Raw genomic sequence first — 22,291 nt, forward strand, 5'->3', positions numbered from 1 at the left:
AATATAAAAAGTGAAACCAGAATCATGCAAAACTCTTCCACTCGAAGATAATTATAAAAAACATGTTGATACATAGTTGACATTTTCATATGCATATACATATATATACATAAAAATTCCTCCATAAAAGGAAAATATTACCTCTAATATCAATATTTTATAATTACTAAAAATTCTAAGTATGCCAAGAAAATAATATCACTTACCAATCTTGTCCACCAGGGCTGTAACTATCGATAAAGGAGACATCTTAGCTGAATGAATTTTGTTGTGCATGTAGCAAATAAGAACTGTAGGAAAACAGAAGAGAACCAAATAAAGGAAAAAGCAAAATTATTTTTTAATGTTCACAATTTACTCCTTGAAATTCATAAACAGTCTTATCTGGTTTTGAAGACCCAATTCCCCATATCCCACTAGTGGTCATATCCTAGAACCAAAGATTTTGATACATTAATGAGATCTAGAAATCCTCTAATCTGACTGTTGAATTTTAGCTCTGATGAGGAAACTGAAGCCCAAAGCCCAGGTCTACCAGGTGGCTTATTATCACTCAACCAAGGTATGGTGCCTAAGGCAGCAAAAGACCCAAACACATGAGTCTGAAAACATCAAACTTCTTCAAAAAGAGAAATAAAAGACAAGGACTCACCTACCTTTTTTCTCTTGACTCTTCCTGAATCATGAAGCTATTATTTGGCTTAAAGCTCTCCCTCCTTCCCCATAATACCCTCGGCTCCTGGACTACCCCATGGTGATCTGTGTACTTCCCATATTTTAACAAGTATGTACAGGTGCTAAGCATGACTCTATGTACCTTACAAATATCAACTCATTTAAAATTGTACTGTACTTCTTCAATAGCATTCCTGCCTACCCAATGATTCATTCAAATTCGTATCATCAACCCTCAGGACTGGGTCTGTGCTCAGTATCTGTTGAGTAACAATAAACTCTTCCATCCATGCACCTGCTAAAGGATGTACTAGGAGGGGGATGAGGAGCAAAAGGCAAGAAACTCCATTTACAAACCTTTATGGTACCCAGAAAGGAAACTGTAAGTGTCTGACCTACAGCACATTAGTGGAAATGAAGACAAGAGAAAAGATCCAAGAGCTAAGAAGAAAGCAGGTTTGACAAGACTCAAATTAACTCAGGTATCTAACTTGCATGAGTGAAGACGATGTACAATTCACTAAGAAAAAGGACATACACAGGAAGAGCAGAGTGGACTATTTTCAACACACTGAATTCAGGAAGTCCATGGCAGATCCAAATGAAGATGGCCAAAAGGCAGGACAAACTGGTCTGCAACTCACAAGAGCAGGCCAGGAAATGTACCTTATATAGCTCCCATACTAGAATTGATGCTTTTGAACCATGGTTTTGGAGAAGACTCTTGAGAGTCCCTTGGACAGCAAGAAGATCAAACCAGTCAATCCTAAAGGAAATCAACCCTGAATATTCATTGGGAGGACTGATACTGAAGCTCCAGTACTTGGCCACCTGATACAGAGACCCCGAGGCTGGGAAAGATTGAAGGCCGAAGGAGAAGAGGACAACAGAGATTCTCTTGTGGAGCACAGGCTCCAGGCGAGTGGGCCTCAGTCACAGTGGCACGTGGGCTCAGCAGTTGTGGTTCAAGGGCTTAGCTGCTCTGTGGGATATGGGATCATCCTGGACTCGGGATTAAACCTGTGTCCCCTGCATTAGCAGGCGGATTCCTTATCACTGAGCCACCAGGGAAGCCCCCATTTTGGGTTAGCTTCTTTATCTTTTTCTTATTCATTTGTAGTAACCCTTTTATATAGTTTATTATTTTCTTCATTCTTCTTTTTGGTTACTCTTTCTTGCAGACATGTGCTAGGGTTTTTGTTGTTGTTTTTAATAGTATCTTTGGTCATATGGGAGTTTTTCAATTTAAAGCAGTCAAATTCAGCAATTCATTTTGAACTAAGACTATTACTACGTGCAAGCAGGTTTGGACTTTTTATATTTTCATGGTGAATTTTTCCTGTTCTCATGTCTGTGCCTCTTTATACTGGTTTTTATTTAAGTACATTTTAATGGAATAAATACAGCTAATATAGGAGGAGAATGGGACGACAGAGGATGAGATGGTTGGATGGCATCACCGACTCAATGGACATGAGTTTGAGCAAATTCCGTCAGATGGTGAAGGACACGGAAGCCTGGTATCCACGGGGTAGAACACGACTGAACAACTCAACAATACTGAGAACAGCTGAAGCACTGGGATTCGAGATTTATAGAGAAAGTGCATCTATCAACAACCAAAAGGGGCAGAAGACAACACCCTGGGGATCAGCAACATTTAAAGGATCAACGGAGAAAGAGGAAGCTACAAAGGAGACTGGGAAGTAGCAGCCTGAGAGGTGGGAGGAAATATAGCCAACGCCCACAGGTGAGTTTGACATTGTCAGGAGCTGCAAAGGGGTCAGGTATGCCAAGAAGCACCTGTGAGATCACGCAGTAAGGCAGCAACAGACTGCTTGGCATGATCAGCTCAATGACACAGAGGAGCAGAAGCTAGAACACAAAGTTAGCTCTCAAGTGAGAGGAAAGAAAACTGGAGAGCGCTATAAGGGAAGGGGATTTTACCTATTTTTCATTAAGAGCCTTGAATATGTTTAGAAAGTGAGGGAAAAGTGAAGTTGACCAAAGGCTTGAGATACGAGGGAGAAAGTGTATGTGATAAAAGGCGAGTTTCTTGAAGAAAGGGATGGAACAGTATCAAATGAACAAGGAAAAGGGACTAGCCATCTACATGAGATGATGAAGAAAAACAGCATAGTGGCAGGGGTGTTTGTATATTTAAGCTAAGTGTTAGTCACTCAGTCATGTCCAACTCTTTGTGACCCCCTGGACTGTAGCCTGCCAGATTCCTCTGTCCATGGAATTCTCCAACCCAGGTATCAAACCAGTGTCTCCTTCACTGGCAGACATTGCAGGCAGATTCTTCATCATCTGAGCCACCAGGGAAGCCCATTTATTCGGCTCAGAGGTTAAAGCGTCTGCTTGCAATGCAAAAGACCTGGGTTCGATCCCTGGGGTTGGGAAGATCCCCCAGAGAAGGAAATGGCAACCCACTCCAGTATTCTTGCCTGGAGAATTCCATGGACAGAGGAGCCTGGCGGGCTACTGTCCACAGTGTCACATACAGTCAGACACAACTGAGTGACTAACATTAACTAACTTATGAATTTTTAAGCAAGTTTATTAATTTCAAGAAAAACGTAACTAGGTGTAAGCCCAACAACGGATTTACGTCTCTATTTTAAAGATTAACAGAGCCTTTCTTTAAATGCTTTCCAAACAGTTCAGTCCAAAGGCCATTCAGTAGGAGCAAGCAGCACAGCCCCAAATCGAGTGCTGAAGCCCACGTGGGGTCAGGAGGACACACCGTGAGGCAATGAGAGCCATGGCCCAGCAAGCTGCAGCCCAAGCACAATGAGGACGGTGACCTGCAGAGGGTGACCTGGTACAGAGCAGCACCCCAGCGAGGTGAGGGGAGCATCCAGGAGGATTTTGAGGTGGCAGTCACGTGAAACTGGCTATATACAGGGGAACTGATCAAATAAGTAATTATATTCTGGATAATGGAGCCAGCTGGAGAAGAGAATTACAAATGTGAGAAAGGAGGAATAAAGAATGGACCTGTGGCTGGATTAGAATTGGGACTATCAGTATGAACCCAGGGTTCCAACAGACAGAGATATACACAGATGGGAAGAAGAGAAGAGATAGATTGGCAGGCAGGTATAAATGGAAATGAACATGTATGTGCATATATTCCCCAGCTCACATACTGAAAGGGCATTGGAATAGTGATACCCCAGCAACGATGACCACTCCAGCACCCAGATCTTGGTTTCTCCATTAAAAAGATCCAGGGCTCCTCAGAGATTTGGCTGATTCCAGGACTGGAGCCCCAAAAGTAGAAATGAGCCTAGAAGATCTTGTGCCAAAAAGTGAGGAAGTGCTCAGAAAATGACGGGGACACATCCAAGAAAGAAAGAAAAAAAAAAAAACACCACAGAAGTCAGCATGAAGGGACTGAAACAGTCCTGGGACAATTTGAACATCAAAACAGACGACAGAAATACATTCTAATGCATTCAGTAACACAGGAATCCCTGAGTCCCTACTGAGTTCAAAATAATTGATAAAAGTCTGATGAGGAATGTGATTTTCACAAGTCCCAACAAGGTACTTATTAATTAAAAAGGGGAAAAGACTAACTTTACAGCAAAGAAACCTGGCAGACACCACCTTCACCAAGGAATCAAAGATAACATCACAGGAATAGGACAAATTAGAATTATGCACTACCTGCTAAGATGCAACAGAAACACAGCACCCCTTCTATGTCACTCCAGTCGAACATGCATGTCCCATATCTAATCTTGGGGAAGCATCAAACAAAACCAAATAAAAAGAAATTCCACAAAAGAACTGGCGCATAACCTTCAAGAGTGTCAAGGTCATGAAAGTCAGGGAAAGACTGACGAACTATCTATGACACAACAACTAAACACAATACATGATTCAGAAGTGGATCCTCCTGCTATAAAGGACTTCTGGCCAAAGTTGAATGGGGTCTGAGGATTAGACTGTCTAAATGTCAGTGTTAGTTTCTTGATTTTGAGGGTTATCTTGTAGTTAATGAAGAAGAATGTCCTTGTTTGTAGGAACCACATGTGAAAATATTTGGGGCTGATGTGCATCGTGTCATCAACATACTCTCACATGATTCAGGGAAGAACAACTCCTTGTACTCTGCCACTTTTCGGTAAATTTAATTAAATAATTATGACAATTCAGAATTAGTACAGATGCCATTCTTTTTCTGCTCTTTTAGAATATCTTCATCTGTGCAAGTTAAAGAAAAAAAAGACCTTTTCCAGCCAGAGGCATCAATGCATTGATGTAAGTCCCTATTCAAAAATATTAAAATATCAGTACCTCCTAGGCTGTCAAGATCCTCAAGAATCCTGCCAAACCTGTAAAATAAAGAAAACTGTGATGAAATGAAAATCATGATGATCACCCTTTAAAAAAAATAACACATCATGGGCTGATAAATATCTACTAAAATTGTACAATTCTCTGAATATATTAAAAATCAGAGAATCACACATTTAAGTGAATGGATCTCAAAGTTATAACAAAGAAAGGAAATAAAATAAAAACAAATGGCACAAGCAAAAATAGTGCTGTGTTACCTTACAGTGTTTTGAACAGTCAAATATTTCTCTCGTAATTCAGGCTGACTGCCCAAAGGCAAGAAAACTTCAATGTAACTGTCTTTCATGGTCCTAGGAGGCAGTCCTTTTTGTGACTTAGCCAGGAAACTATGAAGTAGTTTTCTTTCCTCCATTGCTTTCACATGGTCTCTGAGAAGAAAGGATACAAGCTTCATAAAACACAGGAACCTGCTCTCCCACAATTTCAGTGCTATACAGGCCCGTCAGACACCATGAAAGGAGGAAAGAGCAAGTCTGGACCTACCTCATCTCCTTTTCCTTCCCTTCCTTCCCTCCCTTCCCACCTGCCACTTGGTGAAATTAAAAATTTCTTTTAAAATTTCTCAGCCTAGTAGATAAGAAAAATATAAGTGATACAGATATATCCAAATGAATGATACATTCACCCTCATCAAAAAGTGTATTGAAAGAATAGAATCTTAAAAATCAAACTAAAAACACAGAAATGGACATAATAAATATATATATATTAAAATATATGTAAATGCACTAAAGAACAACATGGCCACTGAACTCCACATTCCCATTTCTCACCTGGACAAGTCTCGTTTTTTCTGTGCCCCAGCTCTCTCTCTCTCTCTGCCTTCAATTTCAGGAAAGAGAGACAGAGGAGGAAAAATGGAGTATATCCAAAAGAAGTTTGGAAGGCAGACCAAAAGGTAAAGAGGAAAATAATATGAAAAGGAGACAGGGAAGAAAAAGAAGAGACAATTAAGGTGGAAGAGAAGAGAGACACAAGGGGATAGGGAACTAAAATGTTCACAGTATCATTCATTAAGTTGTCTTTCTAAGCTTACTTATGAAGTATAACTGCCAGAAAGGTGAAGCCTACAAATGGAACCAGATAAATCCAGAATATGGAACATTCAATAAGACAAATGGCTTGGCCTCTTTAAACTCATAGGGATTAAAAAGGAGGCAGGGGTAATTATCATTCTACATTAGGGGAGACAAGAGAGTCATAAGCATGCAATTTTTTACTGGATCTTGATTTTTATTAAAAGTTATAAAAAATGTGGGGAACAATGGAGGAATGCTGAATACAGATGAATAATATACTATTAGGGAATTACTGTCAATTTCACCACAGGAGAGAACATCTTACTTATTGGAGATTTACAACTGCTTATTTTGTTACATAAGAAAATATATTTATTTATTAGAGATGTACTGGAACATAACTGGAGCTGAAGTGTCATGAACCTATATAGCCAGTATATGTAAACTGGCAAATTTGGAAAAATGTTCCTAAGCACCCAATTCAGATGGTGGGAACAAAAGGTATTCATTTTTTCCACTTTTCAGTAAATTGAAATTTTTCATAAAATGAGATAAAAAGAAGTCATTAGGTAATTTTTATACCAATAATAGATTATTACTTTGCTTTCTGTTTATCTCATTTTAGCCTCAAAATTCTGTACACCAAGAGGGATTCTACCCTATTTTACAATAAGGAAATACTGAGAGACAAAGATTGTATGGGAGACCTGGTTAATTATGAACTCATAAGAAGCAATAAAGGAGTCATGCTTCATGAAACAGATAAACCAGGAAACCTGGGTTCAAGTTCCAAACCCCAGCACTCGATCGTTCAATGTCTGAGTTTCAGTCTCATCATATACAAAAAAGGAACAGAAACATATGTCATAAGCGTGTCCTAAGTTTCACTGACAATCAGTGAGGTAATATACCTGAATGCACTTTGAAAAATGTAGAGTACATGTAAATTACATGATTTTACAACAACAAAGCATCAACTGATGAGTATGTTGGAATGTTGATCTTCTCCCCCAAGTGAAAAAAGCTCTCAATCCATTTCTTAACAATGGGTTTCCCCCATTCCTATAATGGGAGCATCAACTGAGCCTAAATAAGCCTGGCATACCACTCCAGGGATAGAAGAACGAATGAACAGAGTGCATACCTCCAGTTTGTGGATGCTCCTACTATCTCCCGCAACTTATCTCGAACTGAAACAAAAATAGAAGTCATTCCATGAAACTAAGAATGTGAGCACTGGATTACGGCAACGAGCTCCAGAACTCCAAAAAGTGAGTCATGCATTCAAAATATTCAAAGAGCTATGAATTTCCATTTAATGCCATAAACAAACAGCTCAGGGAAGGGATCAGGCCTCTGGGTCCCCAAAACTTAAAACAATTACTGTTTCCTTAGTGCTGCTGCTGCTGCTAAGTCGCTTCAGTCGCATCTGACTCTGTGCGACCCTATGGACAGCAGCCCACCAGGCTCCTCCGTCCACGGGATTCTCTAGGCAAGAACACTGGAGTGGGTTGCCATGTCCTTCTCCTTCCTTAGTGCAGAAAAGAATATCCTGTGTCAATCACTGGGATTTATTGGGCTGGCCAAAAAGTTCGGGTTTTCCATAAGATGATACGGAAAAACCCAAACTTTTTTCCTTATAAATAAGCAGAAAAGGGTAACTCCAATTATTCATCAGATGAGGCTGTGTATCAGCATCAGTAGGAGTCCCTTTATGATGAAGACATTATGAACAGAATCCCAGCCTATCCTCTTATAGGCAGTACAGCATGCTTGGGGCTGGTGCATGGGGATGACCCAGAGAGATGTTATGGGGAGGGGAGGTGGGAGGGGGTTCATGATTGGGAACGCATGTAAGAATTAAAGATTTTAAAAAAAAAAAATTTGAGTCTCACTCTAATTGATTTCTCATACATTTATATTACCCTAAATGTTAGAAAAGTTGAGGCAAGGAAAATGAAGCAAAAAAGGAAAGGCAAAGAAAGCAATTTAAGTTTAGTTAATGTCCATTGCCCCATATTGCAAGAATAAATTATTGCAAAAAAAATTTAAGCACTTAAAAAAAGAGTTGATACCAATTACCACACACACACCATGATTCACATGTATAGGTGAACATGCTATATGGATAAAGGGGAAATAAATTAAGATTAAACAGTAGTTAGTCAACATTAGAAAATAAATCTATAGGATTTTAAATAATGTTTTGAGTTCATGCATTGTTATCTAGCATTTAAAAATATACATTCCAGTTACAGAAAATTACCTACAGCAATCCTTGTTCCTTCAAAAACTAAGTGATCAAAACCAAATACGGTTAGATGAACATGCATTTTACTTTTCATTAAAAAGTGGTTGATTTTTCTATCAAACAACTGTTATAGCAAATTCCTTGGTGGTCCAGAGGTTAGAACTTTGTACTTTCATTGCTGGGGCCTGAGTTCAACCTCTGGTCAGGGAACTAAGATCCCGCAAGCCACACAGTGTGGCAAAAAAAACCCAACTGTTATATACCATAAATTAGGTCCAAACTCTAATTACAATTAAACCATAGAGTACTGTGCCAAAAATATCCATTAGTAAATTAGTCTTATTTCTGACTTTTTTTCCCTCCCAAGTCCTTTAAATAAAAGAATGGATAGAAAGTATCCCAAATAGTACACAGATTACTGATGCTCAGTGATAAAAAATGATTATTATTAGTTTATAATGAGTTTAAGAAGAGAGGCAGGTGCTGAGGGCCAAGAAAACAAAGCAAATTTTAAATTTTGTGTGTATATATATACACACACACACATATATATATATATATATATTTAGATCCTTTAAAGAAGCCATAATTTTCATTATAATGAATATTCCTACACTGACACAGACATCCATAGTTTGCATATCGTGTTAGTAACTGAAACTAACTTTGATTAACCATAGATTAATAGGATACCTCTAACAAAACTACAGACTAGAAGTCTTTAGTTGGTACAACTGAAGGGCCTGTCTCTTGCTCATGAATTATATGTTTTTTCCATGCCTTCACAGTACCTACACAGAGGATGTAAAAATCACTTAACTAAAAGCTTGGTCCCTAAGGAACCAAAGGTCAAATTCTGAATGTGATTTCTATCCAAAGCTATCCTGGTCATTTTCTAAATGAGAATCTTATGAAAAAGCAACCTTTACTATGCGTCATTTGCCCTGTCTATCTACATGCCTCTCAAATAAAACAGGGTGGCTTTTTTCCCTATATGGGCCTAAAAGGTAAGTACTCATGCTTGCCTTCACGGATGTGGAAGACGTTTTCCGGGTTCTGAGGTTCTTGAGTCAGTCCTCTGCTGGGAGCAAGCAGGCCCTTGCTCAGGGTACAAAGCCTATAAAACAAGAAGAAACACACTTAGAGAAGGTTCCACGGCTTCTTTCCTTGCAATTCCAAAGACCTGTGCCTCCTCTGGAGCACTTTGCCATTGCACACTCTTAGTAAATACTGTCTTTACAGTGTCTGCAGTTGTTTCTCAAGTGTATGTATATTTGCTTATGAGGCTACACCATAAACCATCTCTCCAATGAGAGTAAATTAGGCTAACAATCTACAAAATGAATAAATAAAAGATATCAACCAGGTTTCATGGTTCTAACTTATTACCTTCAGAAGCCCAGAATCTATATGGTAAACAGCTGAGTAAACAAAAAATATTTTGTTATTGTCATACCATACTTCCTCAATAAATAAACTAAACCCAATTAAAAGTCAATCAGCTTTGAAAACAGAATTAACCCTTTCCAGGGTTACTCAAAGAGAATATTTATTGTACTTAGGCAGAAATTTCCTACTCCCCAATGGAATAAAAGCCAAGGTATTCACCCAAATATTCTTAACCTGTTCCCCCAAAACAAACTGTTTAACTTGATTTTGGCTAGTATGTAAGTTTTGACTCCTAACCACACACTCTGCTATCAGGGATAACACACATATAGTATCAGGGACTGACAGAGTGATCTGTTGAGAGCCCAGTGGACTAAGGCAAGGCATTGAAAACGTCAAGAACCCCAGATATTGTTATTCATTCCAGCTCAAGTGACTAGTAAATTCTTACTACCTAACGGCACCCCACTCCAGTACGCTTGCCTGGAAAATCCCATGGACAGAGGAGCCTGGTAGGCTGCCGTCCATGGGGTCTCTAAGAGTTGGACACGACTGAGCGACTTCCCTTTCACTTTTCACTTTGATGCATTGGAGAAGGAAATGGCAACCCACTCCAGTGTTCTTGCCTGGAGAATCCCAGGGACGGGGGAGCCTGGTGGGCTGCCGTCTATGGGGTCACACAGTCGGACATGACTGAAGCAACTTAGCAGCAGCAATGCCAGGTTCAGTAATAACTAACTTATTTTCTTTAGAGTCCAAATTTACTATAGATTTCTCTTCTGAATTACAGCATTCACAAAGGGTCTCTGACTAAAAATATCTGGTAAAATCTCCATGTAGTTTTCAGTCATGTGCTACTAGAACAAATCCTGGTCCTTTCACCAAGTCAACTACTCTAACTGCAAAGAATACAGAAAGGAGCACATGCTCAATGGCTAAATTAACTCCTTAGCCAGCCAGACATCACACTGTTTCTGATATGCTCCCTGCTCATCCACTAAGACCAGAATGCTTCCTAAAGGGTTCAGGTTTTCGTTTTGTGTTTATTCTCCAATCACACAGCTAGCAAGACTCTACCTTACACAGTTTTGGTTTATCTTTTCCCAATAAATTTTCCATTTCTGTATTTTTATATGTGGATTAATATTTCAATCTTCTTATTCCTGACCTTCTAATTTGCATTTTCTCAGAACATGAGCTGAACTTTTTCACTATTTCACTTTCTGTATACTCTGTAGGTTCAAATCCCTCACTGAAGGAAATAGAGCATGTGGTCCTTCGTTCTCCCATCTCAGAAACTACTATTCTGCAACTGAATATATTGGGTTTTAAAAAGCACACTGGAAAAAGCTAAAAATCTCCCATTGCCACTATTAGCTGGAAGAGCAAAAAATCATGCCCTCAATACATTAACTGGGAATAATAATAGACGTGGTAGATGATCGCAATATAAGAAATGAGATCTGACTCTGAGTGGGTAAAAACTTTAAATACTAATCACGGACTAACAGGAGCTATACAACTCATCTCACATATTTGGGTAAATACACATTTATACAAGCATTCTGTCTTGTTCCTTAAGAAGCAGCATTTTCTGCAGACTGAGGAAAACTATCTCATTCTGCCTGAGTGAAGAGCGGTGTAGCATACAGAGGTTAAGAGCCTGACCATGCTGCTTGTTAGCTGAGCAAGTTACCTAACCTCTCTGAGCTTCAGTCTCCTCATATGTAAAATAGAGAAGTTAATACACATTAACCTGTGAGGGGCATGCCTAGTACATTGACAAGTCCTCAAAAAAACATGAGCTAGTCCAGAAAGGCATGCTTCTTCAGAGTCTCCCCTAAAAGTCAAAAGTGACCAGAAGTTTGGGAATAAGCCAGGCACTGTAATGGACCATCTCTGAATAGAGTATCAAATGGAGACAGTAAAAAAAAGTTAATAAATACAGAGAAACACTTGGGTCAAATTATTTGGAAAACTGTGGTCCTGGTCCTGCAACCCTGCTCTTTGCACACTGCCATAAAAAATGTGGAAATACATCCCTGTAGCACAATGAAGGCCTAATGTGAATGCTCTTTTTAAAAATCATTGATTATACTGATCATGTATCAGTATAACAAATTTCTATTATCCTGTGAATATTCAGTGTATTGTAACTTTTCACTACAATTTCATGTTGTCCCTACCGATAATCTGATGAAACCTGTGGCCCCTCATGCCTAGTAGCTGGGGTGGGGGGATATATTTTATTGATACACACAATGATATATATTATTTCAGATGGTTCACAGACCACTCCCTTTTGACACCCCCACGGGCCCCTAGACTTAAAATATTGTGATTCAGATCAACCTCCTGGAAAAACTAAGGCCCAAAGAAATTAGATGACTTTTCCCCTGCCAGTCAACTAGCACACTGTATACAGCCAAGTTCTTCTGATCCCTCCTCACCCCCCACATACACCAGACATTTGGGAAGCTGCTCTTTTCATAACTCCAGACTACTTCTCTTTATCTACGAGACACCGAGATTGGGGGGGGGGGGCGGTGTAATGCTTCAACCACTGCCTAACACCTCAGTACCTCAGTTATTGGTTTATTCCCCAATAAGCCCTCTGGAGTCTTAATTACAGCAAAACCTCTAGGCCTTTAGAAGAAACTGTCAAGAGGCCTCTAGGAGAGTCAGGCCCTAGGACTCCATTATTGAACCTTCCCAATGAAAGGAAACGAAGGAACCCAACCTGCCCATGGCTACTGAAGGGAGTCACCAAAGTCACATGCAGATGTGAACAGAAGTCTTAGCTGTTCTGGGTTCCAAGCTTAGGATGGGCATCTGGGAAGAGTTTTCAGTACAAAACCAGGCAATGACACTCACAGGCCCTCCACTTAGGAAAAATGCCTCAGTTTAGAGACTAAACAAATATAAGTGACTCTTCCACTAGTAAGGGGAAAAAAAGAAAGTACAAAAACAACCTACCAGTCAAATAACCTAAATACGCCAGACAGTCTGTATTCATTTATGTACTCTCGCTAGACACTAACAGAGTACCTGCTTGAGGGTCTACAAGAATCAGAAGAAAGGAATGGCAGGTATACAAGGAGCTCACGGCAAAAATAAAGAGGACTTCTGAATGGGGGAGAGGCGAGATCAAGTAAGGCTTCCTGGGAAAAGGCACATGGACAGAACCCTGGAGATTGTACAAGGCCTGCCACATCATGTCAATACAAGCTAAAGGCAACTGTGGTTCTTCTCCTAATGACCTTCAACCTGTCTTCAAGCAGTAAAACAAAGTTAATGAGAAAATGAGAGACAGACACAGAGAACCTTTTTCAACTGCCAGCAGGGTCCACAGGAACAATGAGAGAGATTCAGGGCCCCCAAGTGAACGGCTGGGGATCACCGTCACTCAGAACCACTGCGGGCCATACCAGGGGGGCTGGTACACCTGTGGCAGGATGAATTCAGAAGCTGCAACAAGGGTCGGCCCCCTGGGACGCAACCAAGCAGAAAGATCTTGGAACAGCTGGAGGGCTCCGGTGCAGCGGGTTGGGGGAGAGCCAGACATGCTCTGGAGTCTAAAGCCTTAAACCGTCACTGGACACGCTGGGATGATGACTTACACAAAAAGGCATCCTCCTTGTGCAAGTGGCCCAATCAAAGCCACTCCCCCACCTGGCCTTATGGGTCTTGCTGCTCAGTAAAAGTAAAGTTCAATCAGCACCAGGGGACCTAGTCACACAGTTCTGAGGTCCGGAGAGGCCAGAAGGTACCCTGCAATCTCTACCCACATTACAACACACTCAAGTCAGAGTCCAAGTCTGTCAAGCACTTAACCTTAAACATGCTCTCCAAAGAAGCGTAGAGGGCGATAAAAGTAATATGCAGTCCTAAACTCCAGCCTTCCGACAAAAGGCTAACTCCACACTACACCCCAGATGAGCAAAGAAAAAGGAACGTCAGGGAACGCCCAACTTCCTCCCTTCAAGTGTCGCTTCACTTTCATCATCAAACTCCGGCCAGAAGACGCGCCGGTCGGGGGTGCGATGCCCCACTTGAAGCCGGCGGGGTCACGGTACCTTAGCGCCCTTCCCTACCCGACCCTGTTTTCTGCCCATAAGCCCCCGGCATTAGTTCCGCCTGCTGCGGCCCGCTCCTTCCGCCCGGGCCCACTAGCAGCGCCGAGGGAGGGAGTGGGCGCCCCCGGTCCGCGCCCCGCCAGGCGCCCGGCTACCTACCGCAGCGCCGCTCGCCTCATCGCGCTTGGCAGCCGCTGCACGCCTGACCACAGAGCCGGGCCCCACGCACCGGTCGGTGGAGAGAAGTCGAAGCAATGTAAAGCGCGAAGACGGAGAGCGCTCGGGCGCCAGACCCGACCTCACCCGGACCGCACCCTTGCACCACGGCCGCGGAAGGGGGCTGGGGGCGGGGCTACGCAGTCCGGGAGCGGAGTCTCGCTGTCCAAGGGCGGGGCCTCGTTGCCTGGGGGCGGGGCCACGCTGCGCCTGCAGGCCCCCTCATTGGCGAGAAGCTGGAATCCGTCTCCCCTCAGGTTCCCGCTCTATCAGCAGCGGCGGAAGTGTTGCTAACTACGACACTGGCCTATCACAAATACTGTGGATAAAATGCACCCGGCGGCACCAGAGTGTGACGCAGAGGATAGGTTCAGCCGCGTCCTTGGAGCTTGTCTCCGTTATCCCACTCAGGGCCCCACCCTCCGGAGATGCTGATTTAGTCAGAGGTAGAGTTGGACACGATTTGGCGACTGAACATCATCATCAGCATCCTGGTGCAGTATGTCTAAAGGCAGCCCAGGTGATGCTAACGTTAGCAAAGGTTGAGAACTCTGCCCTCCGGGGGAAAAAATTGTTCCTTTTCTAATCTCGATCTGCCCCCTAGCGTATGGCAGTGGGAGATCTTGGCCCGCCCAAGAGATTCAAGGCCAGAAAATTAAGACGATGTTACCCTAGGCTGTGATTCTCCAGTTCATTCAACGAATTCTTATACAGCTGTTTGCAGTGTGCAGGACTCTGTAGATTCTAAAGATGCAGCAAAATAGACAAAACTCCCTGCCCTTAGGAGGCTTACCTTATAATCATCAAGCAAGTTAGCAAATTGCATCGTTTCAAACGTGATAAAGCGGTCAAAGGAGGAAAGAAAAGAAGGAAATGAGAGGGATCTTTCCAAAATATACGCACGTCTTGCTTTGTCCTTGAAGATGGTAATTTCCTATAAGGCAGGGTCGATATTGTATGCTTTTTCTGATACCTCATGCTTATGAAAAAATTGTCAGTTTTAATTAAGGTGGCTTTTTAAAAAAAATCAATTTATGAATTACAGATGGACCATGGTCTTTGGCTTCCTCTTTCCTCTCCACCTAACTTTCCCTGCTTTTATCAGTCCCACATCCAGATGATGGTTAACTCCTGAAATACCACTCTCCTTTTGGCCTGCATGGATCTCACCTTTCTTTTTGTTCATATTGTCCATACCTTTCCAGTGTTGGGGTTTTGTTGTTGTTGTTGTTGTTGTTGTTGTTGTTGTTGTTTTTGCTTTATGACAGTTCAACTGAAACAGAGCAGGACCCTATAGGGCCTTCCCAGGAACCCATTACCCCCACCCCCACCATGTCCCCTGCCTCTTATTTGTAGAAAAGCTTTAGCCTCATAGCTCGGCCCCAAGTTCCATGGAGCAAATTTAACTGGAGAAGTGAGAAAATACAGAAGCAAAGGAAAACAGTCAAGCAAGACAAAATAACATTAATTTAGCCACAAAGCAAAGTCAAGGACTTTTAGTTACTCCTCAAGAGCTACTGGGGCTTCCCTGGTGGCACTAGTGATAAAGAACCCGCCCACCAATGCAGGAGACGTAAGAGATGCAGGCTCGATCCCTTGGTTGGGAAGATCCCCTGGAGGAGGGCATGGTAACCCACTCCAGTATTCTTACCTAGAGAATCCCATGGACAGAGGAGCCTGCCGGGCTACCGTCCATGGGGTCACAGAGAGTCAGACACAACTGAAAACAACTTAGCACATAGCACAAGAGTGATAGATAAAATCCTGAGCCATATCCTTGATTTTTTTTTTGCAGGTACTAAAACCCCCACCTGAATGTTGATTACAAGCACTTAGACCCCAGATCAGTTGGAACCAGAAGGCTGATGATGGTTAACTCCCAAAATACCACTGTTACCTCACTGCCAACCAATCAGAAGAATGTCCACACACTGATCAGGCACCTACAATGTCACCTATAATATGGCCTTTAAAGACCACTTTGGGCACCTTGCAATAAACACTATACTTTCCTTCACCACAACCTGATTTCAGTAGATTGGCTTTACCAGCAGTCAGGTGAGCAGACTCAGGTTTGGTTTGGTAACAATATTTTTTGGACTCTACCATACCTAACATGGTACAATAAATATTTTATCAAATTACACTTTCTTGTTGGTTTTTACTTGAACTTTTGGTTGAGGCAACAGTAGGTTCAGGGAGAAAAATTAAGTGCAAGAGAATCTTTTAGGTTACATAGATGGTATAATGATAGGTAGGCATAGCTTATAATTTTGTGCAATCAAGTCACTTTCCAGCCAGACACATTCTCATCAGCCTGTAATCAGTGTATTGTTGTTTCGTTGTTCAGTCATGTCTGAGTCTTTGCAACCCCATGGACTGCAGCCCACCAGACTTCTCTGTTCATGAGATTTCCCAGGCAAGAATACTGGAGTGGGTTGCCATTTCCTTCTCCACGGGATCTTCCTGACCCAGGGATCAAACCCAAGTCTCCTTCATTAGCAAATGGATTTTTTACCACTGAGCATCGGTGATTCAGTGTATAAATAGTGTCATTTGGGGCTGGAACAGCTAGACTCACTGACTTGATGCCATGAAGATGCTTTTTCTCCATCACTTATCTTTGCTTTACTTTGTGCACAGGCTTCTTTCTTTTTTCCCTATATAATGGCATCCTCCACATGGTCAAAGCAGCTCCTGAATTTTACATTTTACAATCACAGCCACATCCACATGCTTGGAGACTGATCCCAAAAATCTGTAGCCCAAATACAAAAAGTCCTGAAAGAGGTAGATCCAGGTGGGATCAGGTACACACCCCTGAGCTGGTCAACTGTGGCAGCAGGGCAAGGTCACATGACTAGCCCATTTGACTTAACAGGAACCTCCTCACCCAGGCCCGTGGACACGTCACAATCTACTCATATGGCTATCTTCATAAGTAGCCATTCAAATGGGGATATGGAGCTCTCCTTGGAAAAGGAGTACAGAGCAATCAACCCCATAGATGTCTCACTGCAGATATTATTTAAAGAACAAAAAAATCATCTCATCATCGCTTAGCCCACTTACCTTAGTTCTAACCTCAGGGAACCCCTGTTAAAACCCAGCCAGTCCAGCATTCATCCACGTCTACAGTTCTCTCAGTTGGCAGCCTGTGTAAAATTCTTAAAACAGCTCAGCAACCCTGATATCTGTGTGTGTGTGTGTGGTGGGGGGGGGGGGTGTACATTTGGTATATGCCATACCAGATTTGGGGTAGCAGGGATAGAAGGCAAAGTGGTCACAAAACCAGGCCAGGAAACGGGCAACAGTTGTGTAGTGGTGAGAATCACCTAAGTAACAGATGTTCTACTCCACATTTTTGTTTCCTGTTATTCTCCACCTGGGCTTCCCAAGTAGCACAGTAGTAAAAAACCCATCTGCCAAGCAGGAGATGTGGGTTCAATCCCTGGGTTGGGAAGATCCCTTGAAGGAGGAAATGACCACCCACTCCAGTATTCTTGCCTGGGAAATCCCATGGACAGAGGAGTCTGGCGGGCTACAGTCCATGGGGTCACGAAGAGTCGCACACAACTGAGCAACTGAACAGCAGCAGCAGCAGCTCCAACAGAAGTAAAACCCAGGCTAGGCAATTTCAAAGCGGTGGTAGTTTTTATCACTTTTCTTACCTTTCCTGAGCTCCACTTTTACTACTGTTCATCAAATCCAAGTGTTGAAAGGTTTGTGTCTTCAACAATGCTCTTTCCCTCTAACAGTATCCTCTTGCTTAAAAATGGCAAACATGTAAAACATGGCATACTATTAGTGACATGGGATCAGAGGGTCTCATTAGGCTAGGACATCTTCATTTCAGAGTGTCATCTTCAATAAAGATGTCTTTCAATAAAATAGAACTTAAAAGGTGAAATTACAATGGGCATCTCTCCTACCCATACCTTATCTTCTATCATTTTCACCTTGTCATGCCCACCCTGCCACCCACTTCACCCACTTTCTCCAACAAAGTCAGTTCTCTTCCATTCATTTCTCCCTCTGCATCCTATTTATCTCCAGTCTCTTGCATACCAACTTTCCATCATTTTTTCACATCACCTCAACTGCTACCATTCCAGCTGGGAAATAGAGCCTCCCTTCAGACCCCAAGGCAGTCCATTCAACTGGGCCAGTGGAGGCACCAACACTTCCATTCCTCAGCCCAAGGAAAATCAACAAGTACCTCTAATACAATTACAGCTGCACCAGATGCATAACACAGAGGGAACAAAGCTGTAAACATACTGCAGTATCACTGCAAAAGCTCATGCTTCAGAGTCCCGGCAAGCTTTCAAAACTGCCTTCACAATGAGGATTTGTATATTTTAGAGATACTAAAAATCATGCTGTTTGAATTTACACAACATTTTTCCCAGTATAAATGTGTATCTTGTGCTATTTGGAGATGGGGCCACACAAACACAGGATGGTGCCATTAGTATTAGATGACTTTATCTTCAGAAACAGTGACGTTATTCTAGCAGTTTATCTTTATGTGTGATCTTTATGGGATTGTTAGCCTGCTTTGGTTTGTTTATATAAGTAACTCATTAGCACATTGCACAGGTCACCACATATGGCTTGCGTTTGGCTTCATCTGTGGCGATGCAAAAACCATGCCTGGAGAGAGGAAATATCCCTATTTTACTCCTAAAAAGGCTCTTCAATGGGGCCATTTCTTCCTTGACTCCAGTTCCTACCATAACCCACAATTACTCACTCCTTGTATATTGTTCAGGCTCCTCCATCTCCCTCACCCTGTCCCTAGCAGTTCCCTTAAAAATTCCCTAAGGAGATACATATATATTTCTGAGGAGGTATAGCTATAGATCAAGACATAGATACAGATACTGTCAAATATAGTACATGTAGGGACTTCCCTCGGAGAAGGCGATGGCACCCCACTCCAGTAATCTTGCCTGGAAAATCCCATGGGTGGAGGAGCCTGGTAGGCTGCGGTCCATGGGGTCGCAAGGAGTCAGACACGACTGAGCGACTTCCCTTTCACTTTTCACTTTCATGCATTGGAGAAGGAAATGGCAACCCACTCCAGTGTTCTTGCCTAGAGAATCCCAGGGATGGGGGAGCCTGGTGGGCTGCTGTCTATGGGGTCGCACAGAGTCAGACACGACTGAAGTGACTTAGCAGCAGCAGCAGCTGAGTATACTATAATACAAGCAGTGCTTGTTATTCTTAGCACTTGTCAGGAGGTAAAACTGGATTATGTGTAGCAGCTCCCCGCTTTTAGGTCCTTATCTCAGCAAGTGCAGAGTGTGACCAACTAGTTTAGCACTGCTCTTAGTGACCACTGTTGATGCAGCGAGGCTGAAGCATCACACATTCATTGTCTGCAGCAGTTGAGTCATCAGGACAGAGAGTCACGTAGTTGCTGTTACCGACAGCTGCATCATCACAGACCAGGGAAGTCATATCACTGAGTTCTTCAAGTTGTCTAATACTGATGGATATCATTTGGTATATGCTGCTGCTGCTGCTGCTAAGTCACTTCAGTTGTGTCCAACTCTGTGTGACCCCATAGATGGCAGCCCACCAGGCTCCCAAGTCCCTGGGATTCTCCAGGCAAGAACACTGGAGTGGGTTGCCGTTTCCTTCTCCAATGCATGAAAGTGAAAAATGAAAGTGAAGTTGCTCAGTCATATCCTACTCAGCAACCCTATGGACTGCAGCCTACCAGGCTCCTCCACCCATGGGATTTTCCAGGCAAGAGTACTGGAGTGGGGTGCCACTGCCTTCTCCTATTTGGTATAGGCTGCCAAAGGCATTTAAAACCCATAACAGCCAAGAATTTTTCAAATTCTCCAGGGCAGAGATTCCCAGAAGCTAAGATTTAACCAACTAAATTCAAATGGGTTGTAACCAACTTCAACCTTTAGCTTTCTGAGTCAATCTATCTATCTAAAATTTTTTTACAAAGGCACAACATGATGTATCAGCAATCATATATCCTCATGATTACTTAGGACAGGATGAACATGAGGGTACTTTGTATTTTAGCTCAGGAGGTGGTGCTGTAGGTACACTTCCACCTAAATTAGGCCTCTACATGATATGAGCAATAAGGTAGTTTAATAAGAGGCATTTCTATGGAAATAAAAGAAAAAGAAGGGTTACTAGTTTAAGCAAATTATAAATTCAGTTTGTTTGGGGAGCAGTCAGTTCAGAACATTTCTAGATTTGAATCTGAAGCATCATTAGGGGGTGAAATAAGGATGGTACTTTCAATTTGGTCAGTTTTCCTGGTTTGCAGACTGTGCTTGATATCATCAGATATTCCATTGAACTTTCTTGAGTGGTCCATACAGCATGAAGCACGAAGGCTGTCCATATGTGATCTATAGTAATGATTTCCCTGAAGCTTACAAGTAAATAACAAAACCTCAAAGACAATTAACAGGAGTAGAATCTGATCATGAACACAGCATACTTTTCTATACTTACCTGATAGGAGAGATACCATGATAACCATAGTTTTCTACTGAAATAATTTTTTCCATAGTCATTCCATTTTTATCAAAGATATTTATAGTGAAACTAATTTATTTATAAAATAAGTCATCTTGGGACTTCTCTGGCTGTCCAGTGATTCAGACTCAGTACTTCTGTGCTTCCAGGGGGCACAGGTTTGATACCTGGTTGGGGAACTAAGATCCCACATGCTGCATGGGCAGGAAAAAACTTTAAATAAAGTCATCTCATTAAACTTGGATTGATTATTTACATAAATGTAGTAAGAATAGTAATTCTATGCAGATTCTCAAATATGACATTTTAGTCAAAGCCTTGGTAATATCCAAGAGGCTTTACTGGCTCCAAACTCAACTTTGTTGTTGTTCAGTTGCTAAGCTGTGTCCTACTCTTTTGTAACCCCATGGACTTCAGCCCGCCAGGCTCCTCTGTCCCTGGAATTTCCCAGGCAAAAACACTAGAGTGAGTTGCCATTTCCTTCTCCAGGGGACCTTCCTGACCCAGGGACTGAACCTGCATCTCCTGTGTGGCAGGCAGATTCTTTACTACTGAGCCACCTTTGCTTCTTTAAAATTGTCTGATAATAAGGAATTTCAGATTAGGCCTTTAAAGTCTCTTTAGGCTAAGAAGCCAAGATAAGGACTTGTCTAATTACATCCTGCAACAAGAACAAGTTCTTTTTTTTTTTAGATTTTTTTTTTTTTTTTTTACTTTACAATATTGTGTTGGTTTTGAGGGGGGTTCAGGATTGGGAACACGTGTACACCTGTGGCAGATTCATGTTGATGTATGGCAAGAACAAGTTCTTATTGGCTTTATATAAAGACATATACTGTCAGAAAAATCAGAGGTGTTTTTTTTTTATTGATTTATTTGGCTGTGTCGAGTCTTAGTTGCAGCATGTGGGATCTTCGTTGCGGCAGACTTGCTCTCTTGTTGCGGTACACTGCTCCAGAGTGCCCGGGCTCAGTAGCTTTGCAGCATGTGGATCTTAGTTCCCTGACCAGGGATCGAACCCACGTTCCTTGCATTGCAAGGCAGATTCTTTAACCACTAGACCACCAGGGAAGTCCCCAAACTATGAGTATTTTAATAAGAGTTTCTGAATTGTTGAGCGATTAGGTAAAAAGAAAAAGACAAAAATGTTTCAATTTTTGTTTACAAAAGTACTGTTTATCAAATTGCTGTCATGTTATAAATAGCTTAAAAGAGAGGAGCAAAAGGGGTCTTTTAAATCTGGAAAACAAAACATTAAACAACCAGCAATATTTCAAATGAAGTCATAAAAATTATAATCATCTTAATCAGTTCATTCAGTCTCCTATTTTTAATTTTTATTTTGCTTCATCTTAGGTTAGTAGCTTTATCAATCAATCAGTTTTCCAGGAGAGTCTTAGAAATTCCTATCCAGTGCAGTGATATTATCTTAAAGTTATCAGAAACCTGTATTCTAAGTACTTGTTAATGTCTTTTCCAAGAATCTCTTTGAAGATGAAGCATTTCTGCGGGTTCCAGTTCCAGTTCAGTCACTCAGTCGTGTCCGACTCTTTGCGACCCCATGAATCGCAGCACGCCAGGCCTCCCTGTCCATCACCAACTCCTGGAGTTTACTCAAACTAATGTCCATCGAGACGGTGATGCCATCCAGCCATCTCATCCTCTGTCGTCCCCTTCTCCTCCCACCCCCAATCCCTCCCAGCATCAGGGTCTTTTCCAATGAGTCAAGTCTTTGCATGAGGTGGCCAAAGCACTGGAGTTTCAGCTTTAGC

General features: G+C 42.0%; 1 protein-coding gene across 2 annotated transcripts in view; it reads right to left on the reverse strand.

The window, feature by feature from the left end:
- ACOT9 (acyl-CoA thioesterase 9) overlaps positions 1-14,113 on the reverse strand; it is a 29,454-nt gene extending 15,341 nt beyond the window's left edge. The window contains exons 1-6 of one of the 2 annotated variants that reach the window (XM_027962917.2): positions 13,944-14,113; positions 9,345-9,436; positions 7,213-7,258; positions 5,247-5,417; positions 4,987-5,024; positions 207-290 (exon numbers count right to left, since the gene is read on the reverse strand). In XM_027962917.2, the coding sequence (XP_027818718.1) occupies positions 207-290; positions 4,987-5,024; positions 5,247-5,417; positions 7,213-7,258; positions 9,345-9,436; positions 13,944-13,963 (451 nt within the window). In that variant the 5' untranslated portion in view covers positions 13,964-14,113. Of the gene's footprint in view, positions 1-206; positions 291-4,986; positions 5,025-5,246; positions 5,418-7,212; positions 7,259-9,344; positions 9,437-13,943 lie in introns of those variants that run through there. The other variant, XM_060408118.1, reaches the window with a different exon arrangement.
- Between the last annotated feature and the right edge of the window lie 8,178 nt (positions 14,114-22,291).

This window comes from Ovis aries, chromosome X, assembly GCF_016772045.2.
Source record: "Ovis aries strain OAR_USU_Benz2616 breed Rambouillet chromosome X, ARS-UI_Ramb_v3.0, whole genome shotgun sequence".
NCBI lineage: Eukaryota > Metazoa > Chordata > Mammalia > Artiodactyla > Bovidae > Ovis > Ovis aries.